Here is a 19,574-nt window from a genome sequence, read left to right on the forward strand (position 1 = left end):
ATATTAATAACAACAAAAATCGCCATCACGAATTTAACCTTCTGTTCCACGACATATTTGTAAATATTTCTTGTTTTATACCGAGCTTGGTAATCGGTAAAGTAAAGTCAGCCGAGTCGTATAACATAAAACGGACGACCTTAATAGGATTTATTTGGAAGTAGGTACACACTTCACCGAACAACGTAATACTCGGTTTGTATACTTTGTTGTGTTTATTATTTTTTTTTTTTTTAATAACATATTTCATGTGGGATTCGCAAAAACCGCAGTACAAGGTTTCGATTCAGGACTTCAAGCAAGTGAAATAAATAGTTTTTCAATTGAACGCTCAACTCAATCAGATATTGCCAACCTGTAAGATTTGTGTTATTCATCAGCCTAGGGTGTAATTATTGGTGGTTGTCTTTTATTTATTTCCAATAACTCCAATACCTCTTAAAGTACAGCTAAAATAATAAAGCGATATTACGTTGCCTATAAATTCAATCCATACAGCAGAAGTATTGAAAAAGTATATAATATTTTTTTTAATTTTTGTAATATTTAGTTTCAATGCGTTTGAATGAACTAAAAAAAACTATTACAGTGAAAAGAAAAAGAGAAAAAAATAGAAAAGGAAATCCACATTTTTTTAATATAAAACAAAATATTATACTTGACTTTTAATAATGAAATTATATTGACATATTAAATAATATAAAACCAGCGCCATGGACGAGAGATAAAAAAAAATGCAATTTCCGGCTGGATGAGAAATATAATTATTGGTAAAGGAAAAGTGAACCATACTTAGGGGAAGAAAAATTAAATTATCGAGTCCTTTATGCCATGCTAGGGTGGATCAATCCGAGATGTTTAATTGGAAATCTGATATCTGTAATAACCTATTCACAATATTTATACTCTATAGTATACAGGCAGTGTTGTGCAAATTCTTATTAGAAAAATTATTTCACAATTATCTGTGTGACAACAGTGTAAATAATAATCAGTGTAATAACGATTATCATCGATCAATTTATGTCACAACACACGTTTTTTAACTTGCTAAACATTTTAGCTTTGACGTTTGTTTTAACTGCGATGAGTTGTTTTCACAATGTTAATGTCATTAATCAAAAATGTAAATGTTCTAGAGGATAATACAATTATTGTTTGATGTTAAACAAAATTCTGCACCTATTAAATATGCAAATGAAAAAAAAAAAAAATGTTTTCTCTTACGATAGTAACTACATTTTGTGGAAATTATCTGCAGGTAATTTATAAAACATCAGCATGAATGTTTCAGTAGGTTTTGTAAAGTAAGCATGTGAGAAATATCACACAAACTTGTGAATAAATAAGGCATCCGACTGAGTAAAGTACAGCTGTAACATTCACACTGACATCCTTTACCGTTTTAAAGAAATTTAGAGTACCTATAGCCAGCTCAAAAGTATTTTACGTTTCGGTTACACTAAATTTTTAATCACATTAGATCAAGACAGCTAGTACTTACATTTTATTGGCGAATTTTTGTTAATTGGTAATCCGTTGTGCTGCTTATAATGTCTACCTAATTAAGTTGTTTTTCTATCTTTTAGATACAAATAAAGAAGGCGAATCGGGTAAGATATCTGTGTTGTAGTTGTTTATTTCAAAATATGCAACTTTAAAAAAAATGGATACTTTTATTTATAAAAACACAACTCTTTAAAGGACTATAAATCAGTTTCTTTCGTTTATACTATTTATTTAAAATACTCTGAACGGGGTTAATTTTTATCTAAAATGTACATATTAAATATTTTTCCTGATGCGTTTTCAACTACATTGATCTTTCTACGAGAACAATGAAGAACTTTAAGGCGAACAGGATTATTAAGATCCCAACGTCTTTTCGCGAATCCTAAGGTTCTTATTCTTAAAGCTCCGCTATACAGGGCGATCAGTTTGAAGCGGTCCACCCGTTTTCTTTTGAGAAAGTAAAAGCCAATTTCATAAATTTTTTTTTGTACAAAACATTTGGATAAGATTGTCCTATTAAAATTCTTGAAAACTTTAAAATGTAAATTTGACATATCTTGAGAAACCGATCAGCTAGCATTCGAGTGTCAATGGTTTTTGTACCCTCTAAATGTCCACAAGACCACCGATCCCTTGGAAGTTGTCTTTATCCGTTTGACAAAAAAATATACGGTCAATCATTTTCTCGCTGTACAAATATGTGAACGAAATTGGTAAAAAAAATACATATATTTTATTTGTTTTGTAAGTCAATATTTGTTTTGCAGCTGTCGCATAACTATTGACATACACACTCATTAAACAAACCATTGTGTGTAACGCGCTGGTCTGCGCCAATACCTATTACATAACACATAAGACGTTACGTGCCTTAGTGGTACACCCTGTACACCCAATACTTTACAAAACGTACACAAGCATCATAATATATTACAGTCGGTGCCCCAGTTGAATACGGAACCGCCAAAGAGTGGTTGTAGACGTATAATATTTTTTCCCGGATAAAAGTCATTACGGAAAATGGTATTTTCAAAAGCGCGTTCTCCGGAAAGTAAATCCCTCTTAGATCTTGGCGGCTCTATTGTATCGGGGGTTCTTTTTTCCAACCGGGAACCCAAACCCATGGGTATAAATACACGCGTATAAAAATAAGTATAATATACAAATAAACACAATGTATTATACTTATAAGTAAATCGCAAGGGTGCAATAAATGTCAGTGAAAACGATCGTGCCGAAATCGCATCACCGACTAAGCTGATGACGTGACATTTTTTTTTCGGTTACAAAATACCTTTTTATTCAAAATAGCATTGGATTTTTTTTTTTTTTTTATCTGCCTGTATCTTCATCTCGAGAAGATCAAAATTTATCGAAAAAAGTCACTCCTTCCTGTTCGAAATAAGAAAAGAAAATACAACCGAGCGGTTCTACACGAGACACTCTTTTTACCGTATATAGACTAATAAAGAAATAGGCTGCGCCTCTCACACACCCCGCCTTTACCGCCGCAGGGTATGAAAGACATGGACAAAGTATGAGATCCCCTAAGGAATGTATTAAATTGAAACTAAGAAAAAAATATTAGTTTAGTGCTTATACCTTAGTTATTTGATAGGTTACGATCAAATTTATAATTTTATTATCGTACCTTATCACAGATAGTCACAGATCAGTCAAAGATAGTCTGTGATAGTTATATTAGTGTTATTCCATGATATTTAACTGTTTGTTCCATGACATACTTATCACTACAAAAACCAGGCGGCCATCTTCTCACTTATCAATCAGTATAACGCTTTTTCAATACATTAGTTCTACAATAGATTTAATTTTAGTATAAATGACAAGATGGCGGCCTCCATCCGAAAACCAATGATTAGTGTCCTCTCTGATTTATCTCCTTTGTGATTGACCCTCGGATCTCTCTCTCTCTCCACTATCTATCCACTGCCCATTTCTTTATAGGGCTATGCTGTTGTCCCAACAGTCTTATGTTTATCCGAGCTAAACGATAAAACGACCATCCCTTTGTGATACACAAACCACCCAAAAAGAGTGAATCGTTTATTGATATTATACATGCGTGTAACATTGTGTATTTATGCTAAATACTCGGTTACAATAAATTGACATTAACGATCTGTTAAGTATGCTAACGATAAGCGCCATCATTTTACACAAAAAACATTTAAATAAATAATTAAATAATATTAATAATATAATTGACTATTCATTAGTCAGTTTTTGTGCTGTCATAAACACGTCCGGCGGGGGCAATCATAAGCAAACGGATTAACATTTATTATAATAACATAAAACTTGATATGTTATTAAACAGTGTGGCACATCGACACCACGCGATTCAAAACATTTAATGTAAAAACAATTAACAGTGTACAACTTTTTTTGCAGTTTTGTTTTTTTTTACTTCACTTCTTGTTCCAACTGTTGTTTCTATATTATTTTCAATTAAAATTCGAAACAGAGAAGTCTGCCTCTTCCACTCAATCAAGGCAAAGGTACTTAAAAAAAAACCAGAACAGTGGGGCATAGTGGAGACTAAGCATATATTGGGTCGAGTGTGGTCATATGACTTATTACAACTGAAAATGATATAACCACTTTCAAACAAACGCTTCCATGTGAATTTTTTAATGGTAGCAATACTAATACCAATATAAGCATTGTAGATAATAATCAATAATATGCTTAGAAATGCATTTTTGGTATTGGGTGAATACGATTAGAGTTGAATGTCTGTCTAAAATAATTTATTGACATATTTACCTATATATTATAATTAATAATTGATATATATATATATTAAAAATACCTGATGACTGTTGTTTAACTCACACATAGCAACTTAAAAATTGACTACGGTCAAAGTGTAATTTTTTTTTTTAGTTTAAACCATAAAGTTTCACCTGAAAAAGCGAAATAAAGAAAGTTTCCTGCCCTTGCAGGGGAAAGAGCTTATGATATATTTTGATTGGTCAACATATATCGGTGGTTCTGTGTCTAAAGCATATTCCCTACAAATTTGGAACCAATTCGACCATTTCTTTTAAAAAGTTGCGCCGTAATTTTAAGTAGTTTTTCTCGGTTTTGAAAAAAAAAGTAAAAACACATCAATGTAAAAAAAAATACCTTCTCAGCTCCGCGTCAAAGCTAAAATAATATTGTAATGTGTACAGTTGAATAACCTTAAAAAAAGAACATTCTATAACCTGATTAAAACATAAGGTAGGCATATTAATCATGGTAATAGAGAAGGCCGTACCAGACAGAAAAAAAATTTAGTTGATGTTTTTTTTATCGTATCTCTTGCAAGAATCCTTTCTCATTACATCTTTCAGCGTTTTCTTCAGCCAACCTCTACCTACAGGACCCTCGACAATGGTCTTTTATATATCCTCTTTTTTTTCCTACTACTGAGACAAGACCTAAACTATTATATTATATATAAGTACTTATTATTGATTTCTACCTTACTTAATCTGAGATGCCAGGTGGACATGACACAATATGTAATTATCATATCAGATATGATATTTCCTTTCATTTTACCTTACTTATCACAACCGTTTCACAAACAAAATCATTTCACTCTTAGTTGCATATATTATCACACAACACACCTGTTACCTCTCTTCGCCAAGTCCAATCACAATGATTATACAAAGAGTAGACACAACCAAAAAATCAGATTTTTTTTATGTGCTACGTTATATTAATTACCATAATATTATGTTTAATTTACCGTGTTATTAGGTATTTAAAAAAATGTACATTATCTTAATACTATATTAAATCTTACTATATTAAATTCATCGCATTTTCCTTGCTTTTATTTCTTCTTCCTAATCATTATACACATTGTATTATGGTAGTAGTTGTTCTTTCGCAATAACAACTGAAATTTCCATACATAGCACTCAGAATATAGTAATAATCTTGTCGACATTCGATACTTTATACACATACTGTTTGTTGGAAACCGCTTTACGAATGCACTAAAACTTTCATCACAATATTATGGAAAATATGTGTTTATTTGTTCTATACTTTTTCAATAACTGATCCGAGTCCACCGAGATATTATGTATCATTCAGTGGAATGCATATGACCCGAAAACAAACAAAAATAACCCGGCTACTGTTTATAAAATAACCGTACAGCAACAATACTAGATGATGGTATACAAGGCCGACAAAGCGCACGACTGTTGTTGTTAAGTATTAAAAATTTAAAAAAGTTTCCGTACTACTCGTACCACACTCAACACTTGCTAACAACATCCCGGATGCAGCCAGACCGTACATGCATACATCTAATAAACACGGGTCATACAAAAGGCCAGTGCTCATTAAAACCACACGCTGTATAGTGTTACACAAACATTGATTGTAATCGAGATATTAACTACACGTGTCAACAATAATAATCGAAACGCGTATGGTTATTGCAGCAAACCGCACTATAACTGCGCTTTCGGCTTGTTTGTATTGCATTTATTAAATTATAGCGCTTCGTTGAACAAACAGTGCACACGTTCCGGACTCGGCGATTGAGATTTCTTTAGGAAAAATGAATTTGATCGTTTATTTTCAATTATTATGTCTGTGCACGCTACAGGCGTTGTCCAAACACACTTACAGTTCAGACGGTAAACCGCTTAACGACGTCATCGTCGTCGTCGTCAAAAAAAAAATGCCCACGATTAATTATTATGTATGTATTTTTTTGTGTGTTACTATAGGTTCGTGTCCCGGCAAAGGTTACGAAGAACAACCGTTCCTGAAAGACTATTGTAATGGAAACAGACAGCTGAACCGTTTCATGAGCACGATCGAAACGCTGATATCGTCGGATTGCAACTTGGTCGATGCGTGCAGAAGAGTCGTCGATCGTTCGGATGACGTTGACCAAGAACAAGTCGATTTCATCGTCGTGGGAGGCGGAGCGGCAGGTAATACACACATACCAGTGTCTTAATCTCAGCTAAATCTCTAACGCAAGTTCGCATGATCCCGCTTAGGTCCCGTAGTAGCTGACAGGCTTTCGGAAAATCCAGCGTGGACGGTGGTCCTGTTGGAAGCCGGTCCCGAGCAACCCGCTGCTACCGACATCCCTGCATTCTTGTCCAGCGCCGTGGGCACTAAATACGATTGGAAATATGTCACGGCTCCGCAGCAGAACGCTTGTTTGCTCACGGGTGGAGTGTGCGAATGGCCCCGAGGAAAGCTGTTGGGAGGAACGGTCGCCCTGTCAGGTAAGTGAACCTAGTAATATCGCCATCGAAACCGCAATTGACTGATGTGTGTTTGTCTGGCCGAATAGGTTCCATGTACTCCAGGGGCAATCGCCACATATACGACAGCTGGTTGCAGAGCGGCAACCCTAATTGGGGATACGACGACGTGTTGCCGGTGTTCAAGATGTCCGAAGACAATAGGAACTACAACAGCGGCGAACACTTGAAGTTACACGGCACCGAGGGACCGATCCCCGTGATGCTCCCCAGAGAAGTTTTGCCCATAACCAAGTCCATCATTGAGGCGGGCAAACAATTGGGATACCGGCAGATCGACATGAGCGAGCCGGAACCATTTGGATTTTCTCTGGCTCAGGCGATGACCAACGACATAGAAATTCGAGAAACGGTGCCATCGTCGTACATCAGACCGCATTTGAACCGCAATAACCTCAAGGTGAAAATTAACCGGTACGTGACAAAGCTGTTGGTAAATCCGGACAAAAAGACCGTTTACGGCGTCGAGTATGTCGACACCAACTACAACAAGACTTACAAACTGATAGCCAAAAAGGAAGTGATCCTCAGCGGCGGGATAATCGGCTCTACTCAATTACTGCTGATGTCGGGAATCGGACCGGAAGAAGACCTCAAACGTCTGGGAATACCTCTGGTACAGAACCTAAGAGTGGGTCATAACCTCCAGCACCACGTGGCCATTAAGTTGGATTTTCAACTGAACGTCACACACTCCAAAGTGCTTTCTTATGAATCGGTATTCCGATACTTGAAGAACAAGAGCGGTTCTCTGTCCACCACTGGCGCTCTCCAGGCTTCGGCGTTTTTGAAATCCGACCAGATAAACGCCAATCAACCGGCCGACGTTCAGTTGTTCTTCGACGGGTTTGTGCCGAAATGCGAAAACGCCCAGCCCCGTTTCGGTTGTCAGAAACCGCATCACCTGGCAAAGCTAGCCATAAGGGCGGTGAACTTGAGACCTCACAGTAGAGGAACCATAAAACTCAATAGCCCCGACCCGTTCGACCGACCGATAATCGACCCGAACTACTTGACGGTGAACACGGACTCGGAGGTGTTGTTGTGGGGCATAAAACGGATTAAAGAACTGGCCAACACAAAAGCCCTGCAACGCTATGGCGCCAAGCTGAACAGTACTCCAGTCAGGGAATGTAGACACTTAACGTTCGACACCGACCCTTATTGGAGATGTTACATCAAATTCTATTCAACGGGCGAAAACCATCATGCGGGCACGTCTAAGATGGGACCGGCCTCCGACCCCGATGCTGTTGTAGACGACCAGCTAAGAGTCCACAACGTCAAAGGAATTCGAGTGGTAGACGCGTCGATCATGCCACTGCAACCCAACTGCAATCCGATAGCTCCGACAGTGATGATTGCCGAAAAAGCTGCTATATACATTAAGAACTTCTGGAAGAGCTAAAATGAACGCGCATACCGTTCGATTTCCAGTACTGTTTCGTTTAATAATACAATGTAATTTATAGATGTAGTTGTAAATTTGTGTAACTAAGTACGATATACAGCATACTTGTATATTGTCAACACGGCCAAGGTAGTCGGTAAATAAAGACTTTTTTTTTAATTAGTTATTTAGATTAAAGCTGTATGATTTCACTAGTGTACTATAACAATTAATAATGACCAAAAGATCAAATAGAATTTACTGTTTTTTTTCTTCAAATTCAATCTAAATAAACACAATTTTTGGTAAGTAGGTAAACGATATATTCAGTACCTACTCAATATTATGTAAAATGCAATTTAATCGCCCCACAATTAGCCGGTAATATAAATTAGAACATTATAATTTTTTTTACGATATTGCGGGTATTTAAGTACATATAGTTTTTTACCACTATAAAAACCAATTGTTATTGTTTTTAAACATTTACCAACGTTCATAGCGTAATGTCGTTTAATCTGAGCCATTAATGATTCACAGACAGTTAAAATTGGCCTTACCAAGTGCAGAGATAGAAGAGTATAATGTTATATTTGTGTGCACACGTCCACGTTCACTGAAGAGCCGGTGAAAATGTATTTTATATTTTAGTTGTAAATCCTATGTCCTGTATAAAAGCCATTACGGGATTGTTATATACAAAAGCGCGTAAATCCGTTTTCCGCAAAATGCATCTCTCTTAGGTCTTCAATGTTATAATGACGGTATTATACTGGGAACGAGCTGCTATCCCGATAACGATAGGAATACATACATAAATTGCGCGCAGGTATTAAATATATATATATATATATAATCTCTTGGTAAAGCAACCGTTCAGAACGGCACGAGCAATATTAAAAAAAATATATATTACAACAGAATAACAAAAAAAACTGCGTTAAACACAAAAACGGTGAGAAAATAAACAAACAAAATATTCACGTTGGTTATATTTTAGCTTCGATGTACTTTATTAGATTGAAAAATTCACCCCTTGACCTTAAAAGTAAAGTTTTAAGAATATATGATCTGTACATTTTACCGGAGGTAGTTTTAGAAAGGGTCAGTAGGGACACTTTTTTTTTTTATTAAGGAAAAAACCAAAAAGTAGGGGAAAATTGCACTTTGACCGTAATTTATCACTTTCAGTTGACCGGATTGTTGGTCAACTAAGACAGGGACTTTGTTTTATTTAAAAAATATGAAACAAAACAGTCAGATTCTGTTGTTTGTGTGTTAACCGAGAGCGTTGGACTGTGAAAAGGTACGATAATAATATTATTATTACTATTATCCGGTCACGGTAATGCTATTATATTATTATTACAATAATAATACCTACATTGCCGTTATTACATTATTGCTGTACATAATACATAAATTTATCCTGGTGGAGCTTCCAGGATTACACACAGTAATCCGTAATTATAACTTCCGCCTGCTCGTTTCGGATTCAAATGGCCTCCAAACACAGTTAAAACTTAAAATACTAATTGTATCTATTAAAGCGCTGAAAGGTTGTTTTTTACTTGTAAAAAAAAATAATAAATTCAAGACCTAAAGCAACGCACGCAGCTAATTGAAGGCCGGGAGGTCATAGGTCTTCAGAAATTATCAAGCGATAAAATCACATTCAAATGAACGATGCGAAACTGTACCTGATAAAAACTATTAAGTATAAATAAATTATAATATTATACATTAAAAATGGTATATTTTAAAATATTATTATATGATTTTTGGAATCGATAAACAAACTTAAAAAATCACAAAAATATATATTTATATATATGTGTGTAATTAACTTTCTGAGTTGAAAATATTCTATTGTACAAAAACTAACAGACATTTTCAACAAAAAACTATAATTAAAGTAAATAGGCTTACCTTAAACTGTTCATATAACTTTTATATCATTATTATCGGGTTTGTAATTTGTTTTCTGGTTTTCCTTAACGATCGAAACGTTTAAAATAAAAAGTTACTTTGTTATTTGTATAGGGTCACACTAGATCCGTCTTCAGTCTGATTGTCTGATCCTAAGTGCTAAAACGAATAAAGCGAAATAAATAAAAAGTAACAATTACTCCTTTTTGGGAAAAGGCATAAAGAATAGCTCGTACAAAATTAAAAGTAATTCGACTATTTATTCAAAAAGTTAATCTCGACCTTTATTGATTTCTTGAGAGATGGTAATAATTTAGAGGAAAAAAAATATTTTGTTAAAAATGTATTAACAAGATTAATCCGGTATGTGTGTGTTTTTAGATTATGTACCGAATTTTGATCTGTTGGATTACAAAAAACACAATTACTTGAATAATCTAACCGTTATACTTAACCAGTTAGCACGTTATTATCTTATTATATTAAGTATTTATCGTTAATCTTTAAGCGATTACGCCGAGGCGGTAAATGCTAATGACCATTTAAATAAATAATTATCAAATCAACGTAGACTAAACGAGTATTAATTATTTATTAAAGGAAGAATTTTTAATTAAAGAGAATAAAAAAAAACGACTATTAGACGGTGAAAAAAAAAATAAGTAGAGATTAATAGCGACGAGTTCGCAGGGTGGTAATGCTGACAGGACTGGTGAACTTGAAGCAATATTAAAGTACAATTTATTATTAGTAATATAAGTATCCAACAACCATTTTATAACTTTGGCGTTTAAACACATAAATATTCACAATTCATAATTATTGGAAATATAACACAGGCAATTACATTTTCTATTAACCTTGTTTTACCTTATCCCTAACACCATAATATCTCCATCACCATCATATTACCTTTAACGTCATCAACCAGAGAGGCTGTAGGTTTTTTGTCGTTGATAACAGTTAGGTTGGGTATAACGTTTTTTACCAGCACTTTAGCAACTTAAAGGTTTGCCAATATGTTCTATATTCTGTATTACATTTTATGCAAATTTTTGGGATATTTTTCAACTTGATTTTATTTATATCAATAATATATATATATATTTTTGATATTTCAATGGTTTGTACAGCCAGGCGATCAGGAAAAATTTTCAAAAACATACTTTTGAAACGCCTTAAAGCACTCTGACCAGTTTTCCACATCATCTGGTGTACCACAATACAGAGATTTCGCTCCCTTTATTGTACACAACTATTATCCTTTTTTGTAAACCTTTACCTACATACTCATTTCAATACGATCCCTTAGAGGTTTACATACTAGAAAATTAGAAGTAACGAATCCAAGTATATATTTTCATGTCACCTGCTCAATTCGCCTTCACGATTGTGCAACTGTTAAATTCAATTAGTGTGTCTTTCCACATCTACTTAGGCCACATTTATGTTCAAAAATAAAACTGTCGTATGGATTAACAGAGTCATTCCATTTATAGTTAACGAGGTGAATTTGTTTTCAATTGTCTTTTATCATTTGAATAAATTAGTTAACGATGTTCGGAATAAAAAAACAATTTTTTATTTTTATTATTTTTATAGTTGACCAGTTTAAAAGCAATGGGCGTGTCAACCTGGCATGGCAATATTAAAAAAACATCCTACCTCTTAGTCAAGTCTAGCTTTCACGATTTTGTTTAGTTATGATGTCTAATTTTAAGCGAAAATCTAAATCTTCATAAACAAAAATTCGAGCTTATAATTATGTGTATAAACTTTGAACGTAAAACAAAATATCAAATTTGGATTTAACGAATATAAAATTTGGAAAAAAGTGGATGTATTTTAGTTTTTGTTCCAAATAAAAGGTCAAATTAAGCTCTGTAAATAAAATAATATAACTCTATATTCTTAAATCTTTTTAGAGGGGAGGGTGTGGATTGAAGACATTTTATTTGTGAATCTAAGCCCCTCTAAGTGTTCCCCCTTTATTCGAGCTACTGTTTCAGTCATTCGTTTGCTGTAAGCTAGAATGTAACTATTGGTTCAGACAACTCGGGTCGTGGTCAACTGTTTCTCATATCATAGGTTAAAATATATACTTTAGATAAACATTGCCCATGTTATGATTGGCAACGCGTACAACAGAAAATATATTTTAGTGTAGATTTGGGTCACTGGGAGAGCTCAATGGTGGAAACGTGTAGCATAGCTGCTGAAGACAGAATAAAACAAATGGCCTATTATGTTTGAAATCCAGTCTAAGCCTTATTGACAGAAAAGTGAACTACAAAAAGAGCTTCCAGCTGTTCCATGTGTATTGTTCATCTATAGTATACTGTGTATTTTAAACTATGCTCGCATGCTAACTGAGTCGCAATACGTGCCAACCGTTGACCCGTAGACCTAACCTAACCACGGTACGGCTAATTACAGGTATGTTAACACCTAAACCGATGATTATAAGTGTGAATACCGAGTAACGGCAATAACGATTCAAGTACGGCGTTATCAAGAATTTGGCGTTCACATAGACAAGATTACAAAACGGTAAAGCGTTTCCGTGAAATAGTCATCTTTTTCTCGGATATTGTTCGCCTCGCTTTTTTGAATTTCATCATAGTGCACGCAATCAATATTATTAAACATTTAAAAAAAGACCTTATCTATACACACACACTCGAGTGTTTCCTACGAACTAGCGTTGTGCCGCGCCGCCCGCCGGCTAGTTCATCAATCGAATTTCATACCTAGCTATTTTAGAAAATATGATAAGTGAATTTATATATAATAATAAATACACCGCCGGCCGCCATTCATTCATTCCTACGGGTGACATTCACGCCAAACCCGGTTCTAATCTAATGATAGGTTACCGCGGTTACCTCGGTAACTGGTTAGGTTAGGTGGAATGACCTCGGTCCGGAGCGATAAATATAACTATTAGCGGGGAAATCCCCATAGGACACTTCACATTGTCATTTAGTCATACATACACTGACTTTTTTTCAGTACAATATTTTCACCATGGAAAGTCAATTAGACACTTATACACAGAGATGATCCATCAGATGTAAGACACTCATTTTCTGGGAAAAGATGAATACCATTTCGAAAATTATTTTTTTCTTATATTCTTTTATCCCTTATTCGTAAAACTAATATGGACCTCGTTTTTTTCCAAATGGGAACGTAGTATGTTTTTTAATTCCATAAAAATGTAGACAAACAATTTAATGAAAAACGTTAGCGTTTGAATTTTTAATTTTCATCAATCTGTTCGTTTGCTATGATTTTGTAAAGGTATAACATTTCCCTTATAATTATCATATGTCTTCGGTTTCCAAATTTCAGTAGCCTATCAACTTTATTGTCAGATAGGTGAGAACACTGATAACCAAACACAATGAAATGTTTTGAGATAAAGATAGACTTGCGGATCTTATCTACCTATTCAAGCACAGTGACGGTGACGGTGTTATCGACAAATGTCAATATTATTATTTAACGGTATGCTACTGTTGTAAAACCCGAACGAATATTGATCTCAAATCTTTACAAAGTTATTTCAAACGAACATGCTGATAAAAAAAAAAAAATTAAACGCTATCTTTTTCTTCATCATAGGTGTTTTAACTCTAAAATCACTTTGAGAGTACCCTTATCTTAAAATATGATTTCACCGAAAATAAGGCTACATGTCTCCTCGGTGAGATTCTTTTGAACACAAAATTCGTTTATAACAATCAAAAAACAAGAAAAAATCTCACTTATAAATTTACCAGACAAATAAGCTTCTTTTCAAAAAAAAAATTATTTTCTATTTGAGTTTTCTGCTTTGTAAGCTCCGCTCGTCCAGCAAAAGATTTTTTATAAAATAAAAAGTACTAAAAACTTTACTGAATCTACAATTGGATATTTTATCATGCAAACGTTGTGCTTAATTAAAGTAGGTACGACAAAATATTATTTCTCTGTGTAAACTTTAACTTTATTGCAAAAGTTTGCAAACGGTGAGGGTTTTTTTGTTTTGTACGTTAATTTTTAAACAACACATTGTATCCATCCAAATCTATATAGATCACAAAACTTTTGCTGTTTACACTTTTGTAAGTCAACAATTAAAGAGAGAAATATTTTTTTTTCTTCAAATGAAAAAACCTTTTAACAAATGAACGCTTTTCCAAGTTTAATTTTTTTAACTTGTTTAAACAAAAAGAATCTGTGGCGACCATGACAAGGTGTAGTTATGCCGACCGTAACCTTTTTTCGGATGGGTGACTAACATTGAAATATGTATTGTTATTTAAATTGAAATACTTTTATACTTTTGACGTTGTGAAGTCTAATAGAAAATTAAAAAAGTAATGGGCGTTAGAGGAAGACATATTTCTTGAAAATATTCGACAATAGAAAGTCAACCGTGTAAATAACTTTTAAAACAAACTTTTTTTTCTGCTTTGATGTTTTTTTTTTAAGATAAGTATGCGTTTAATGCTTTGCACATTGTTTTACTACATAGTACAAATAATCTCATTTATACTGAGCTAAGCCCGGTCACAATATTGTGGTATTTGCCCAAAAATAAATAAAAATGCAAAACAGAATAAGTAAAATTAATCTTATATTTGATAAGAAATGTTGGCCTATTTCCATTTTAATTCTAAGTAGACTATCGATCAGCAGTACATATTGTATGTAAATGCGAGGTTAGATTTACATTTCAGAAATATGTAACGAAAATTATTTTACCATATTCAAATTCATTGACCTCGCCGACCAACGTTTTTCTTACCACAGAGAACAATTTTATAATTTATCTTAAAATCCTAAGGTGTCATTAAATATGAATTCATTTTAGTAGAGTAACAAGTTAAATAGTCCATAAATAACCAAAAGTTATAAAATAATATATTTTTTTTTATTAGTTAATGTTTTAATGTTAAAAAAACCTGAAAATATTTGCACAAATAACAGAAACACGTTCTTTAAAAAAAAAAAATTGTATTTTATGTGTATATTAAATATATAACTAAAATAGTTTATAAAATAAAAATAAAAAAAATCATATGCAAACGACAAAATACTTAAACTTTAAAGTATAATTTATACGTCTTGATAAAACTATAAAAGTATTCAAATATTTACAAAATGTATGTTCATTTTTTTTACAAATTTTCTTTCTCAAGTAGTTCAACACAAATCAAATTGTGTATCTTTTATTGTACTTGAATCATTCGAAAATGCATTTTTACAGCATATATTATAATATTTCGGTACAACTACGTGCAGTCTGCAAAATTTAAAAATTTACCTTAGACTGATAACGCACCTGTTTGTCGCTTACCGTTTGCTCGAGCAGTATAAAGTAATGATTTATATAGAAACTAATTTTCCTTTACTGGAAAATGTAAAACATTAAAATGTAAGTGATAAAGGCATTGTAAATAATTAGATCTTGCACGAATATACATTGTATTAAGGCACTTAAAGTATCGCATGACAATTGAACGTCCATGATAATGTAGTTATACGGTTCCTGATAAAGTGCTATAAAAAGCTATTTTAATCCTTCTAGTAGGAGATTAAATTATGTCGCTATTAAACTGGCCTGTTTAATGTTTTATCAATGTATGTTTGCTTTGCGTTTTATCGTTTGCTTAATACTTAAATAGGGTAAATAACTAGGGTCTCAATTACTGTCCATTAATCCGATAGAGTACAGTGATTCTAATGTAAATATAAACAAATTAGAATACCAAAATAAAACAGGTAAACAATACAACGCATGCCTATTGTCTCATCGTTTCAGTACGTTTACAACTTTAATTCTGTCAGGTGCTTGTACTCCAACAGTAGAATCATATTGACCAAAAACTCAACACTTTTCAACCCGAATAGTTGTAGGTAATATGATAAAATATATGATGTATTTACCTATGATGTTTTTACCTTTAATGGCCGCGCCGTCAAATATAGCACCCACAAAAGATGGTATGCAACTTTTTCAAACATACCACCCAAAGGTGTGAGTTAATAATTACAATTGTTTTTTGCATTACCAGATGTGAGCCCCGTCGACGGTTACGAAGAGCCACCATTTCTAAATTATTACTGTGGAGGAAACACGAAATTAAACGATTTCATGTCCACCGTGGACACTCTGATAAGATCCGATTGTCGTTTAGTAGATGCCCGTAGAAGAATAGTGGATCATGCCAATGACGAAGCAGTAGAAGAGGTAGATTTCATAGTCGTGGGCGGTGGAGCTGCAGGTAATTTACATGCGGCCATCTTTAGAATCTAAGTATTAACAAATACATTTACACAATCTCACTTAGGTCCTGTAGTAGCGGCCAGGCTTTCAGAGAACCCTGCGTGGACGGTGGTCCTGTTGGAAGCCGGTCCAGAGCAACCTGCGGCCACGGACGTCCCGGCTTTCCTGTTTAGCGCCATAGGCACCAAGTACGATTGGAAGTATATCACGGCTCCTCAGAAGAACGCTTGTTTGGTCACGGCTGGAGCGTGCAGGTGGCCCAGAGGAAAGCTGCTGGGAGGAACGGCAGCCTTATCAGGTAAACAGAAAAAGCAAATCCAAATATCACCATCGACATCAAATGGCAATTGACGATCCTGTGTTTCTCTGACTGAATAGGTTCCATGTACTCCAGGGGGAATCGCCACATATACGACAGCTGGTTGAAAGACGGCAACAACAATTGGGGATACGACGACGTGTTGCCGGTGTTCAAGATGTCCGAAAACAATAGAGACTACAACAGCGGCAAGAGTCTATACCTACACGGTACCAAGGGACCGATTCCCGTGTCGCGCCCCGTAGAAGTTTTGCCCATAACCCGCATCATCTTAGACGCGGGCAAAGAACTGGGGTACCGACAGATCGACATGAGCGAACCGGAACCTTTAGGGTTTTCTCTAGCTCAAATCATGAAAAACGACATGGAAATTCGAGAAACGGTACCGACGGCATACATAAGACCTCATTTGAACCGCAGTAACCTCAAGGTGAAAATAAACAGGTACGTGACCAAGCTGTTAGTAAATCCGGACAAAAAGACCGTCTACGGCGTCGAGTATGTCGACACCAACAACAACAACAGGACTTACAAACTGATAGCCAAAAAGGAAGTGATCCTCAGCGGCGGGATAATCGGTTCTACTCAATTGCTACTGTTGTCGGGAATCGGACCGGAAGAAGACCTCAAACGTCTGGGCATACCTCTGGTACAGAACCTAAGCGTCGGCCGTAACCTCCAGCACCACGTGTCCATTAAAGTCAAATTTCAACTGAACGTGACCAACCACCGAGTGCTCTCCTACCAATCGGTATTTCAATACTCATCGAACAACACCGGCCCTTTGTCTACCACTGGCGCTCTCCAGGCTTCGGCGTTTTTGAAATCCGACCAGAGAAACGCCAGTGAACCGGCCGACATTCAGTTGTTCTTCGACGGATTTTCCACAGGTTGTAGTAATGCGCAAACGCATATCGGTTGCACGAGACCCAACGAACAGCCGACGACATTAGGCATAAGAGCAGTGAACACATTACCCCGGAGTAGAGGTACCATAAAACTCAATAGCCCCGACCCGTTCGACCGACCGATAATCGACCCGAATTATCTGTCGGAAGACACGGACATAAGGGTGTTGTTGTGGGGCATAAATCGGATTAAAGAACTAGCCAACACAAAAGCCCTGCAACGCTATGGCGCCAAGCTGTTGGACCGTACTCCAGTCAAGGAATGTCGTCACTGCGTGTTCGACACCGAACCGTATTGGAGATGTTACATCAAATATTATACAAGTGGCGAAAACCATCAGGCTGGCACCAGTAAAATGGGACCGGCCTCCGACCCCGAAGCTGTTGTAGACGACCAGCTAAGAGTCCACAACGTCAAAGGAATTCGAGTGGTAGACGCGTCGATCATGCCACTGCAACCCAACTGCAATCCGATAGCTCCGATAGTGATGATTGCCGAAAAAGCTGCTATATACATTAAGAACTTTTGGAAGAGCTAAAATGAACGCGCATACTCTTCAGATACCTTATATTGGATGTATGATATAAGATATCTCGCAAACGGACCTCATGTTATCAACAAACACAATATTGCAATGACTGTATATTTTGTAAATCGTTAAACTTGGTAATAATTATAATAAATCCGATACATATTGTTCAATAAATATGTGTCCTAAATCACCTATAAATACCGCAACAATAATAGCTATCCAGCTTATTGGTAATTCTTTTGAAGAAGGCTTTGAGCTTTAAGACTTTCTGATTTATCGTTATGTTGTAATCTCACAATCGCACTCGATACGTTATTTCAATCCTTTCTTTTAAAAACTATTTTTTTTTTCAGACTCATGATTGGCTGAATAGGTACATAATTTGTCTGGATATTAGGCTGTAGTTCGATTAAGTAACATCGAATCGTTTATGTGCATCAACGGAAACGCTTGACTACATTGGAACCAAGCACAATGCGAACACGGTTATCACATTAACCCGAATGGGTGCCGTCGACGGATTGATCAATGAGATTGACATAAATGGTGTTTTATTAAAATTAACGACACAAGTACACTGTATATCGCTTTAACCTTTACGATTCCTTTCATAGCTATGTAGGTATGCTTGTTTATTTAATTATAATATATGACGGATACAGGCGCAGGTAATATTTTGAATAATTAAGTTTACCCGTTCCGCTTTTGTATGCTAAATCGAGTTTTGATATTTCGACCGACCAGACTAATGAATATTGCGGTATCATTTTCAACTTCACCGGCCAAGGCAATATCCTTTCAAAGTAATTGACCACCGGTAACCTAATTTAAATTTTATGATAACCGACATTGCATTTTGTTGGCTCCATACCGTTTCCATTTATGGAAATAATTCCTTTTTGAAATCGTTCACGGAAATACTATGTTGATAATTTCTGTTATAATGGTTTCTATTTTTTTTTTCTATGAGATTTCGTTAATTAATAGTTTATAGCTCAACAGCTATAAATATTATGATCTCATATTAGCTCGACTGTGTTAACAACACAGACTATGATTTTATAATGTTTAAGATAAACTATGCGGATAAAAACAATTTTTTTACATAAATCAAATTATAGAGGTGCCTACAAAATAGTTAATAAACGTTGACCCTCGACTTGAACTAGCCCGTGACCGTTAATTGTAACTTTTTTACATTGCGTTATTGCCGGACTTAAATTTGTAATCGTCATGAAGGTCAATGCTAGCTAATAGCGATTGTCGATAACGAAACAGTATTTAATGGTTAAAACTACTATTATAATTTACATATTATGTATATATGTACATATATATATATAAATATACAAAAAACCAACGATTGATGTTTTAACGAGTGATTCATT

General features: G+C 34.9%; 1 protein-coding gene across 5 annotated transcripts; it reads left to right on the top strand.

Moving 5' to 3' along the window:
• The first annotated feature begins 5,878 nt into the window (after nucleotides 1–5,878).
• Nucleotides 5,879–18,634, top strand: LOC126847489 (glucose dehydrogenase [FAD, quinone]-like). Of its 5 annotated transcripts, XR_007687073.1 has the most exons (5): nucleotides 15,976–16,143; nucleotides 16,215–16,424; nucleotides 16,491–16,724; nucleotides 16,805–18,320; nucleotides 18,540–18,634. XR_007687073.1 is itself a non-coding variant. In XM_050587755.1 (4 exons), exons 1-4 carry the CDS (start codon nucleotides 6,107–6,109, stop codon nucleotides 18,190–18,192), a joined length of 1,911 nt encoding a protein of 636 aa, XP_050443712.1. In that variant the 5' UTR covers nucleotides 5,879–6,106; the 3' UTR covers nucleotides 18,193–18,330. The 5 variants fall into 5 exon arrangements, 4 of the variants coding, with proteins under 4 accessions (XP_050443712.1, XP_050443713.1, XP_050443715.1 ...); XM_050587755.1 differs by lacking the exons at nucleotides 15,976–16,143; nucleotides 16,215–16,424; nucleotides 16,491–16,724; nucleotides 18,540–18,634 and adding exons at nucleotides 5,879–6,185; nucleotides 6,279–6,488; nucleotides 6,558–6,791 and having other exon boundaries at nucleotides 16,805–18,330; XM_050587756.1 differs by lacking the exons at nucleotides 15,976–16,143; nucleotides 16,215–16,424; nucleotides 16,491–16,724; nucleotides 16,805–18,320; nucleotides 18,540–18,634 and adding exons at nucleotides 5,895–6,185; nucleotides 6,279–6,488; nucleotides 6,558–6,791; nucleotides 6,860–8,477.
• Nucleotides 18,635–19,574: the final 940 nt, after the last annotated feature.

This window comes from Adelges cooleyi, unplaced genomic scaffold, assembly GCF_023614345.1.
Source record: "Adelges cooleyi isolate 19-005CV unplaced genomic scaffold, UGA_ACOO_1.1 ACOO_flye_CR_arks_rails_tigmint_CR_PRNA_108, whole genome shotgun sequence".
NCBI lineage: Eukaryota > Metazoa > Arthropoda > Insecta > Hemiptera > Adelgidae > Adelges > Adelges cooleyi.

Excerpts from the sequence above, each read along its gene's own strand:
- LOC126847489 (XM_050587754.1), top strand. The coding sequence starts at position 16,062 with ATGATAAAATATATGATGTATTTACCTATGATGTTTTTACCTTTAATG. Across the intron at positions 16,144-16,214 it reads TATAGCACCCACAAAAGATG|ATGTGAGCCCCGTCGACGGT; the intron begins GTATGCAACTTT and ends TTGCATTACCAG. Across the intron at positions 16,725-16,804 it reads AGGAACGGCAGCCTTATCAG|GTTCCATGTACTCCAGGGGG; the intron begins GTAAACAGAAAA and ends CTGACTGAATAG.